Here is an 11,227-nt window from a genome sequence, read left to right as displayed (position 1 = left end):
CTTATTATTTCTTTGAGAGTAAATGATGATTTAATTAAAAGGGTGCTCTATATTTATGTTTTTTTTTAAATAAAATAGAATGCTCGTAGTTCTATTTAGACACCATTTGGATTAAGGAATTCCGGAGGATCAAAATCCATGGATTTTATACAATCCATGAATTTTAACAGAATTCATCGTTTAGTAAGCTAAAAAGTTGTAAAAATCCATAGATTTCTAAAATTCCTCATCCACCAAATTTCTCATTTTGACAGTTGAAATCCATCATTTTTAAAGAATGATGGATTGTTTGAAGTTTTCTATATTATAATAATATTCCTATGAATTTATAGATCCCGTGTTCAATCCAAACAACTAAATTTATAACTCTATGAATTTTGCATTCCATGAATTTAAAATCCATAGATTTTATAAATCTTTATGAATTTCAAAATCAATCGATCCAAACAGCGCCTTACAGTTTTTATAAAGAAATACATACTTCATACACAATGCATTTATCAAATTCAAAATTGATTTGACCGTGGAACCGCTATTACATTGCGTGACTCATATTTTATAAAGTTAACATTAATGACCAGTGGTGAATCATAAATTTTTTCAGCCCGGGCTAAACGATATGTGAGAAATAAATGTATAAATATAATTTTCCGTGACTAAATCAATTAAAACAATATAAAAATATAGATCTAAAATATAGTCATTGATAACCACTTAAAATAGCACAATAAAAAACAAATTTTTGAGAGAAATGAACTTCTTTTAAGGAGTATTTTTACATATGAAATTTACATGAATTGAAATCTATTTATAGGCAGTTTCATCCACCATATAACTAATGCATTTACATGCATGTCAAAAATGGAGATTTCAAAATTTTCGGATAAATTAGATAGGTACTTTGAAAAATAGTCTTCTATAAATTCACACATTGTTTATAACAGTAAATGATTTATGAGCAAATTTTTATGAAGCCCATCACAAGTCATAATTCACAGATTAGTCCCTCTTATTTGAAAATTAAAAGATATGATCCCTCACTTTTGTTTCAGTCAATGATTTTGTCATTCCGTCCATTTTTTGTGTTAGTCAACCGAGTCACTAAAACTATATGGTCCATCCCTTTTGTTTATTTCAACAATTTCATCCCGCACTTTTGTTTCTGTCAACGATTTCGTCCCTCATTTTTGAAAATTAATTTATTCATAAGTCCTTTAATTTCGTTAACCAACACCAAAAATAGACGGATGGACTAAACTGTTGATGGAAATAAAAATGAGGGACCATATCGTTTGATTTACAAATAAGAGGGGCTAAAGTGTGAATTATGACAAATATGAAGGGTCTCATAGTAATCTGCTCATTACTTAATTATTTTTATAAAAAACTTAATGAACAAAGGATAAAAAAACCCTCAACTTGGCACAAAATATCAAATAGGCTCAAGATCGTGTGAAGGGGTAAAAAAATCCAATAGTTACGCAAATGGATCAAAAATATCCAATGAGAGTGGGAATACCATTCCTTAAACTATGCAAAAAATTGGATCATATTACCCCTCTGTTCACCGAAAACCGCTCCATTCTGACCATTAACCCCCCCGGAAACCACCGTACCTCATCAGAAACTGCCGATATTAAAAACCGATATTTATTTTTAATTTTTTTTAGAGTCTTCCTCTTCCGATGAGCAAATCTGCTCCTCGCCTAAGGAGCAGATCTGCTCCTCAACGAGGAGTAACATCTCCTCATCAGGCGAGGAGTTAAGGAGTAGGCCCTTCAAAAGAATGTTTTTTTTTTGAATTCTAGGTCTAATTTGATTTTTTTAAAATGGTAAGGATTATTTTAGATTTTTTTTCAGGAGAGTGCGATTCACACGTGGTGCGAGAGTGGGCGAGGGGTGTGTTTGACCCGGTTTGCCATAGGTGTGGGTTTTTTGATCCGGTTTCATGATCTTGGGCGTATTTGATCTTTCGTGTAAAGTTCGGGGTGTTTTTTATCCTTTGTTCAAAACTTAATTATTTCACCCGACCCGAATACCCATATTATCAACGGGTCTTTTAATTTTTTATTTTTAAAATTTAATTTTTTAAAAAGATTTTCTTCTTCCCCAAGCCGCTTTTAGAATTGCGTTGTGTTAATATACATTCGGAGTCAGATTAGTTTTCTTCAAACAAACTCTAGGTATCATCACACCACTCATCAGATCTGCTATCCATCACTATTCACTTCAATTTTGTTCAGAATGGCACCGGACCCTAATGCTAGCGGAAGTGGAAGCGGCGGCGCCGCTGCCAGAGACGAGGTGGCGACGAAGGTTCCGTCGAAGGACCCTAAAAAGAAAGACGACAAGAAAGATGAGGATCTCGTGAGTTGTTATTCTAATCGGATTTCAAGCTTAATTTTGTTTGCTTAGAGTATTCTAGGAGTTAAGGTTTTTGTGTGTTTTTAGGGTTAAGGTTTGGAATTTGTAGATAATGTTGGTTATTATTGCTAATTAACCTCAACTAAGCTGAATTTAGTGTTTAATTAAGTCTCAGTTAGGGTTTTGGCCGTTGTAGATGCTTCAATTCAATTATTTCTAATTGTTATTTAACCTCAATTAAGCTGGTTTTAGGGTTTCATTAAGTCTCAGTTAGGGTTTTGGACGTTGTAGATGTTCCAATTCATTTATTTCTTATTGCTAATGAACTTTAACTAAGCTGATTTTAGGGTTTAATTGGATGTTGTAGATGTTCTATTATTATTTATAGCAAGTAAGCTGTGTTTGTTTATTGTTATTCTTATAAATGTGCAGTCAGATGAAGATTTAGCATTAAAGCAGCAATTAGAGTTGTATGTGGAAAGGGTTCAGGATCCTGATTCTGCATTACAGAAGGTTGCTCTAGAGAGTATGAGGTATACTTTCATCCGTGTGTCGTTGTTTTGAATTGTCTTTGGAATTTATATGTTCTGGTGTGTATAATGATAATTTGATTTTAAGCTTTTGCTCATTACTTCTTCTGAATGTTTTTGTTATGATTATATGCTTTCAGGAAAGTATAATTTTTTTGAGAGAAATATTGTTTATTATAATGGAGCTTTCTTAGTGTACCTTATTCTGTTATAGTTGCATGTCAGAGTTGGAATTGAACAAAATCTCTTCTGATCCTTTATTATTCACTCTCTTGATGAAAGAGGGTAAAGATTAGAATTTGGTTTGTTGTCATTGTTTGTCTTGAGAAGGAAATATATTGAGTGCCAGATGACATCTATTGAAACTGTAGGGATCTGTACACTATTTACTGCATGCTTGTTTAGTGGGTTGAGTAATACTTTTTGCTGTTAGAATAGAATAGCCTTCAAGTCTTCAACCTAAAGTGGATGCTTAGACAAGGACTATACTGGTAATATTCTGCCCAAGTAATTTTAATTGAGACATGATTTCTTATGCGTATGTGTTGGAAATCGTCACGATGGACTTGGATGGGTGTTTTTATTCTGCTTTGTCTCCCAGATGGTGGGGGGAAATTCAATCATCAACTTTGTGGGCGCCTGGGCGCGTTAGTTGACTATAGAGACTTAGCATATCTCTGTTGTATTACTATTGTCGATGGCTGATAAAAAATTCTCTTGCAGGCAGGAAATTAGGACATCAACCAGCTCAATGACCTCAGTTCCAAAGCCATTGAAATTTCTTCGACCACATTATGCAACTTTGAAGGCATTCTATGAATCTATGGCGGATTCAGACCTTAAGGTGTAAATTGTGTAGCTATAGATTGCCCTATATCTTGTTACCTATTGTAGCTAAACCAACTGAATTTCTTTAATTGCAGAAATTGTTGGCTGATATATTGTCAGTTTTGGCATTGACCATGTCAGCTGAGGGAGAACGGGTATGGTTGATTGTTTATGATTTTAAGTTTATGCTATTATCTTTGGAGTGTGGTAATTGTGATTTGCGTTGTACTCTTGTAGCCTCTGTATTCATCACCCCCTTCTTTTCTATTTCGTCATGTTTTTCTCATGATAACCTTGTATTGTTGTTCTCTTTATCTAGTACTCGGAAGATTTATTGGCCAAGTTTTTTGGTAGGATATTAACCAGTTTAATCTGATGCAAATTTCAGGAGAGCTTAAAGTATCGATTGTTGGGTTCTGAAAGTGACATTGGTTCATGGGGCCATGAATATGTTAGGTGAGCATCAATTCCTTGAGAACATAGTTTGTATAAGTATTTTATATCTCGAGGCTTAACACCTCTTGCTAAGGTTATGGCATAACTTTGATTTTTGAGTTGGTTAAGTGGTTGCCAAACTAGAAATGTTTCAATTTACCATCTGTTGGTCAAACAATGAACCTTTGGTTGATTTCTGAGATATTTGCTTGTGAATTTACTTGCCTTATGAGTTGTCTTATCTTAGTTTATTTTTTTGCCAGAGTCTTATCTGAGTTTACAGGTTATACTTATTGTTCTTTGTGCATCTTTTTCACATTTTTGCAGAATCTTTTGTAGCCCTCTTATAAGTATCCTGTTATCACTTAATATCAAATATGAGTCAGTTTCGGCGCCTGATAATTTGGTTTCGTTGTTGTTAGGAACTTGGCTGGAGAGTGTGCCCAGGAATATGCGAAGCGACAGGTTAGGAATCATTTGGCTAATTAAGAAAGGGAAGAGAGGAGGATGAAATGGTTTAAATTAATTTTGTATGATAATTTTGGCACAGTAAACTATTTGGCTATGCAAGTAGTTGCCTCCTAATTTTGCACTTACAAATTACGATATAATCAATAAATATAGATCCTCTCTGTATAATAGGGTCAAATCTTAAATCTTTTTTGCATTACTCCATAACAGATAGTGATGTTCTCATCTCATTGTTTTATTTTAAATTTTATTGTGTAGTAATTTTCCAATCCTTAATTCTGTTTCTTGAATATGATGTTGCAGAGTGATGAGAACCCAATTGACGATTTAATGGAACTCGTTACACAAATTGTTGCTTTTCACATGAGGGTAGGCTGGCATTGTTAATCTTAAAATCTTGTACAGAATGTTTAGTCCTGTCATTTCAGAATTTAAAATTTTGATTTCTTTATATTCTGTTTGGCAGCACAATGCTGAACCTGAAGCTGTTGACCTATTAATGGAGGTAAATTGCAATACTTTTTCTTTTAACTGTTAAAGTGTGTATTTATGTATGTGTGCTTTTCCATGTTTGATATCTAATCATTTGCAATCTCTAGGTTGAAGACCTTGACCTCTTGATTGACCATGTTGACAACACAAATTTCAAGAGGACCTGTCTATATCTCACCAGCGCAGCAAGGTAAATGAAATTCCATTTAGGTTATGGAATGAAAACATTGGTCAATAACAAGTTACAAGCAGTTAAGATGAAATCATATTTTACATATATGTACATGGAAGATGAACTTCTATTTGAAGAACAAATGAAATAGTAATGAAACTTATGTGCTCATTTTAAATTTCAGTTACTTTGTGATACTGTTACTGATATCGCATTTTCTGTTGTCATGTATTACAGATACCTTCCCGGACCTGATGATATGCTAGTTCTTGATATTGCTTACATGATTTATCTCAAATACGAAGAATATGCAAATGCTCTTCAGATTGCACTATTCCTTGATAACTTGCAGGTTTGATAACTGATAAAAAACCTTTTAATTGTACATACTAGGTCTCTAAGAGGTATATTATTATTGTTGAATATTGAGTTGACTTCTACAGCTAATTGATCAGGGATTCTACAGCTTTGACTAACCTGATTACTAATTCAAATAGATTTAGATATTTTTTGATATGTGGTTATTTATTATTTCTAACTCCTCAAAATTTGCTTCCAGTATGTGAGTCAGATTTTTTCAGCTTGTGATTCTGTGCTCCGAAAGAAGCAATTCGCTTACATTGTTGCTCGTCATGTAAGCTTTGAACTTTTTGAGATGCATATCTGATAGTTATGTAGCAGCACAGGCTGTAGATTGCTGAGTGGTGTTTCATTTATGCAGGGAATTGCATTCGAGCTCGATGATGAAATGGCTTCAGAGGATGAGGACAGAGAGGCATTGCAGGATATTATCAACAACATTAAACTAAGTGAAGGCTATTTAACCCTTGCTCGGGATATTGAGGTCATGGAGCCCAAGTCTCCAGAAGATATCTATAAGGTATGGATTTTGATGATACAATTTGTGCTGGAAGTTGATTCGCTTTACATTCTGTTTATAGTATCTGTTTGCGCAGATATAATCTAAAAATATTTTCCTTGCTTTGCTAATTTCATGATTTGCTTCCTTGGTTTCTTAAGGCACATTTGCTTGATGGCCGAGCAAGTGCCGGTGCTAGTGTTGATTCTGCTCGACAAAATTTGGCTGCTACATTTGTCAACGCATTTGTAAATGCAGGTTTTGGTCAGGTAAATATTGTTAAACTTGCACAAAAATGCTGGGATTTTTGATTCTATAATGTTTATTGTTATGCATGTCACAGGATAAGTTAATGACAGTTCCATCAGACTCTTCAAGTAGTAGTACTTCAGGAAACTGGCTTTTCAAGAATAAAGAACATGGAAAGGCTAGTGCTGCTGCAAGTCTGGTATGCACTTATTTCGTCAATGTTACGTAATTCATATATGACCGATTGTAAAATGTTAATTTTGTCCCTTGCAACAGGGTATGATCTTACTTTGGGATGTGGACTCTGGACTTGCTCAACTTGATAAATATTTTCATAGCAATGACAATCATGTTATTGCTGGTGCACTGCTTGGAGTTGGGATTGTCAATTGTGGCATCAAGAATGATTGTGATCCTGTGAGAACTCGTTCATTTGTACTATAGAAGATCATAATGTGCCATCAACTATCTAAATTCTATAACTATATGCATTCTTTTTTAGGCATTGGCACTTCTGGGAGATTATGTAGATAAAGAAGATGCTCTCATAAGAATTGGGGCAATTATGGGTCTCGGTATTTCATATGCTGGTTCTCAAAATGATCAGGTTTGATATTTTAGCTTTTCTTTTGTTTCTCTGCTTTTAAATTACATTATACTATCAATAGCATATCAATATTGTTAATATACTAATTCACTCGGCAACATTTTCTTGCTGATCCTACTGTTCATTCACAGGCATATTTTGCAACTTAAGTAAAGTACTTGAATCATTTTTTGTTCATTTATCTGTGATGAGCTTGTCATCTTCTGATTATAGTATATGTTTCCACTGACAGTTTTATATTCTAATTGATAGATACGTTTTAAGTTGTCTCCAATTCTCAATGATGCAAAAGCCCCCCTTGATGTAATTGCATTTACTGCAATTTCATTGGGCTTGATATACGTGGGCTCCTGCAATGAAGAAGTTGCACAGGCGATTATATTTGCATTGATGGATCGCAGTGAGTCAGAATTACAGGACCCGCTTACACGGCTCTTGCCTCTTGGTCTCGGTCTTTTATACCTTGGGAAGCAGGTACGCTTTCAAATATCAGGATAGGTTAATCTCTATTATGATTACTTTTCAGTTTTCACAATTTATCTTTTGGATAGATGCAACTGTATTTTCATTTTGGTTTTATGTTCTGGTTTTTGATTAACAGGACAGTGTGGAGGCAACAGCAGAAGTTTCTAAGACATTTAATGAAAAAATCAGAAAGTATTGTGACATGACCTTGCTTTCTTGTGCATACGCGGGAACCGGGAATGTTCTCAAGGTATTCATCAATATCATTAAGCTATCCTCCATTGAGGTTGCAGTTTGCTGATACTTTTTGTCATGCAGGTTCAGCACCTTCTCGGTCAATGTACTCACCATCTTGAGAAGGGCGAATCTCACCAGGGACCAGCTGTTCTTGGGATTGCTATGGTAGCAATGGCAGAGGAATTAGGGCTAGAGATGGCAATTCGATCATTGGAGCATCTTTTGCAGTATGGGGAACAGAATATTCGCCGGGCAGTTCCTTTGGCTCTTGGTCTCCTCTGCATATCGAATCCAAAAGTACTGCTATTCTTGTAGTAATTGAAAGTGGGGATTTTGATACTTGATGATATATTTGTTTACGGAATTATTTATTTGTGCTCTGAATTAATGTACCAGGTTAATGTTATGGATACATTAAGCAGACTTAGCCATGACACAGATTCTGAAGTTGCAATGGTAAGATTGCGTTTTCTGGATCCTTATTTATCTTGTCATTTATTGTCTGGAGGCTAACGGCTGCAATATTTGTTTACATGATGCAGGCTGCAGTTATTTCCTTAGGTTTGATCGGTGCAGGAACCAATAATGCTCGCATCGCTGGCATGCTACGCAATCTCTCAAGCTATTACTACAAAGATGCCAGCCTTCTGTTCTGTGTAATGCTTTTTGTGAAATTATTTCTCGACTATATGTTTTTTTTTCCTTTCGCGGGCTTCATTTGAGATTGATTTCATTTGTTCTTTTCAGGTGCGGATCGCTCAGGGGCTTGTACATTTGGGGAAGGGCTTATTGACTCTGAATCCATATCATTCTGATCGTTTCTTGCTATCACCGTAAATCTCTCTCCCTGAAAAGTTTGCTCTCTTTTCTAATTATATCCGTTTTAAGCAATAAACTCTAGAAGAACTGAGGCCTAAGTTCTCTATCTATCTATGTTTGAGCATGTTTTGTTTACAGCGACTAACAGAATCTATATTTTATTCTTTGTAGGACTGCACTTGCTGGTCTAACAATTATGCTTCACGCGTGCCTTGATATGAAATCTGTGATATTGGGGAGATATCATTATGTTCTATATTACCTTGTTTTGGCGATGCAGGTTTGTTTTTGTTTGGACAGTTTTGTCTTAGTTACCATTGCATCTAGTGGACTATTTGACGGTCCTTTCTGGCATGATTTACAATAATTTAATTCTTTTGGGTCACAGCCAAGAATGTTGATGACTGTGGATGAGAATCTCAAACCTTTATCTATACCTGTTCGTGTGGGACAAGCTGTTGATGTTGTTGGTCAGGCAGGTCGACCAAAGACAATTACAGGTTTCCAGACCCATTCAACACCAGTGCTTCTTGCGGCTGGTGATAGAGCTGAGCTAGCGACTGAGAAGTGAGTCATCTTCTGCTTTTGAAGATATTAGCATTAGGGGTGTAAACGAGTGAACCCGGGCCCAAATTATGCCAAGCTCGAGCTCAAGTTCGTATGTGTTATACAAACCTGAGCTCAAATGGGCTTAAATTCTCAAACTCTAGCCCGAGCTTGAACATACCAAGCTGCTCAAGCTTGATCTTGAGTTTTTTTCCCGAATCAATCTTGAATAACTCGCGAGTAACCAAACTCGCGTACACTCCTAATTAGCATAACTGTGTCGGTTGTCGGTCTAATAGTAACTGAGCTTCTCTATATGTGCAGGTATATTCCTCTTTCACCCATTCTTGAAGGCTTTGTCATATTGAGGGAGAACCCAGACTACAAGGAAGATAACTAATTATTAGTCGGAGCATCACTCGAATCTTTCCTGGTATCTTACATGACCTTGCGTAACACCTTGAAGTTCAGAATATTCAATTTTGTTTATAGGAGTTCCGACAAGGTTAAACTTGGACGCAGACCAAGTCTATTTTCCCTCCAGCTGTTAGAGACATGGCAGATTAGAGTGCTAGAGGAAGAGGGGAAAAATACATCTGAACTGATGAGTGACACTTTGTTTCTGATTTTATCTTATGAATTTACATCGGACATGGTGGCTCTTGACCACTTAAATTTAAAAGGAAAATATTTTGTGCAATGTCAGTACTTGATTGCAGTCAGCATGGGCAAATTGCTGGCTTTAAATATTTTTAGATGATAGCATTCTAAATATCTTTAGATTGACCAATTAAGTAATATTCTAGTGTATAATAATGCGAGCATAGTTAATTTAAAACTTCTAAAATAAGAGCAATTCGAGAGATTAACCTACATTTAATTTAAAACTTCTAAAATATTGTTAATTTGCACATAGGTAAGTTGACTGAGCAAGATGATTAGATCATTATTTATATATTACGCATGAAAGTTACCATCTTTTTTGATTTATATCTGCTAAATTGTAAGCCATAAGTATTTTATGCCTATGCAGGAATTTTCCATCCAAATAAAATTTGTCTCTCTTGATTGCCTTTGTGTTGCAAGCATGGCAATCAATTGCTCAACAACTAGTTTTCTCATTTTCTTTCTTCTATTAGAATACCTCACCCCATCAGCCAATACTAGCAAACCAAAAAAGCTTGTCATTACTCGGAAATCTATTACGAGATGCTAGGAGCACAATTTCGTCTTGCTCCTTCACTGGTTCCTCTAGCGGAGAGCCACCGGTTCCTCAACTTGCTGTCATATCCACTTATCGTCCTTTACCATGCGAATCTCAGGAACATGCCTTAACCATTATTGTGACTGCGGTTCCTATAGAAATCGTCAAAGTCAAATGCAGTGTGAAAGGCGTTAAATTTGTTACTTAACCCAAAAATTGGTCTGTTAAAATAGTTTATATACTTAATTTGAACTAGCATCATCACATGAATTAAACTTCTGTTTACATACTCAACAATTCTAAAATAAATAATATATCTAATAGATTAGAGAACATGTAATTCTATTGCTATAAAAACTCTCTGAGGCTTCTACTTCTATATGAAGGTGTTTGAGGTTTAGGTATTCACGTATCCAATGGATTCCTTCTCATAATAATTAGTGTGAAATAAATATTTCAGTTCTCAATTTAGTTTGTTTAGTTCCTCATTTGACATTGTTTAATGGCCAGTTAACATTTTATTTTTACTTTATTCTAGATTTTTGCATTTGTTTTCTATGTTTCTGTTACTTAGCTCCAGCTCCTTATTTGATCTTGCTTTGAGAGCGCATAAGTAAAGGTTGTGTATTGGATGATTTTGGTGGGGCTTAATTGAGATTGAAATATAAGATTTGTGTTGTTATTTACGTTGATTTATTGGATTATAATATTTTTCTGTTTGTGTAATATTTAATATATTGTTGTGATTGAGAATACGTATTGTTACCAAAAATTAGAAAAAGATGGTTTCTTTCCTTTTTTATGTTTAATTATTATAAATCAACTTTATTGATTAATTTTGGTTTACATGATATGATTAATTAATACTTGATGAAATTTATTACATTTTGATTCTTAATTACATGATTAAAAAGAATAACATTATCGCCATATAAACCAATGAGAAAGA

At 34.8% G+C, this 11,227-nt stretch overlaps 1 protein-coding gene across 1 annotated transcript; it reads left to right on the top strand.

The window, feature by feature from the left end:
* The first annotated feature begins 2,119 nt into the window (after positions 1-2,119).
* LOC126655310 (26S proteasome non-ATPase regulatory subunit 2 homolog A) lies at positions 2,120-9,774 on the top strand. The gene is made up of 25 exons (XM_050349429.2): positions 2,120-2,367; positions 2,797-2,897; positions 3,618-3,738; positions 3,818-3,877; positions 4,111-4,178; positions 4,580-4,622; positions 4,932-4,997; positions 5,095-5,133; positions 5,228-5,310; positions 5,530-5,644; positions 5,852-5,926; positions 6,014-6,172; positions 6,313-6,420; positions 6,495-6,599; positions 6,677-6,817; positions 6,903-7,007; positions 7,260-7,481; positions 7,609-7,722; positions 7,791-8,006; positions 8,106-8,165; positions 8,252-8,365; positions 8,457-8,542; positions 8,700-8,808; positions 8,917-9,095; positions 9,399-9,774. The coding sequence occupies exons 1-25, from the start codon at positions 2,245-2,247 to the stop codon at positions 9,472-9,474; spliced, it is 2,688 nt and encodes an 895-aa protein (XP_050205386.1). The 5' UTR covers positions 2,120-2,244; the 3' UTR covers positions 9,475-9,774.
* Positions 9,775-11,227: the final 1,453 nt, after the last annotated feature.

Source organism: Mercurialis annua, linkage group LG7, assembly GCF_937616625.2.
Source record: "Mercurialis annua linkage group LG7, ddMerAnnu1.2, whole genome shotgun sequence".
In the NCBI taxonomy this organism is placed as follows: domain Eukaryota; kingdom Viridiplantae; phylum Streptophyta; class Magnoliopsida; order Malpighiales; family Euphorbiaceae; genus Mercurialis; species Mercurialis annua.
This window is presented reverse-complemented; position numbering and strand designations above follow the sequence as displayed.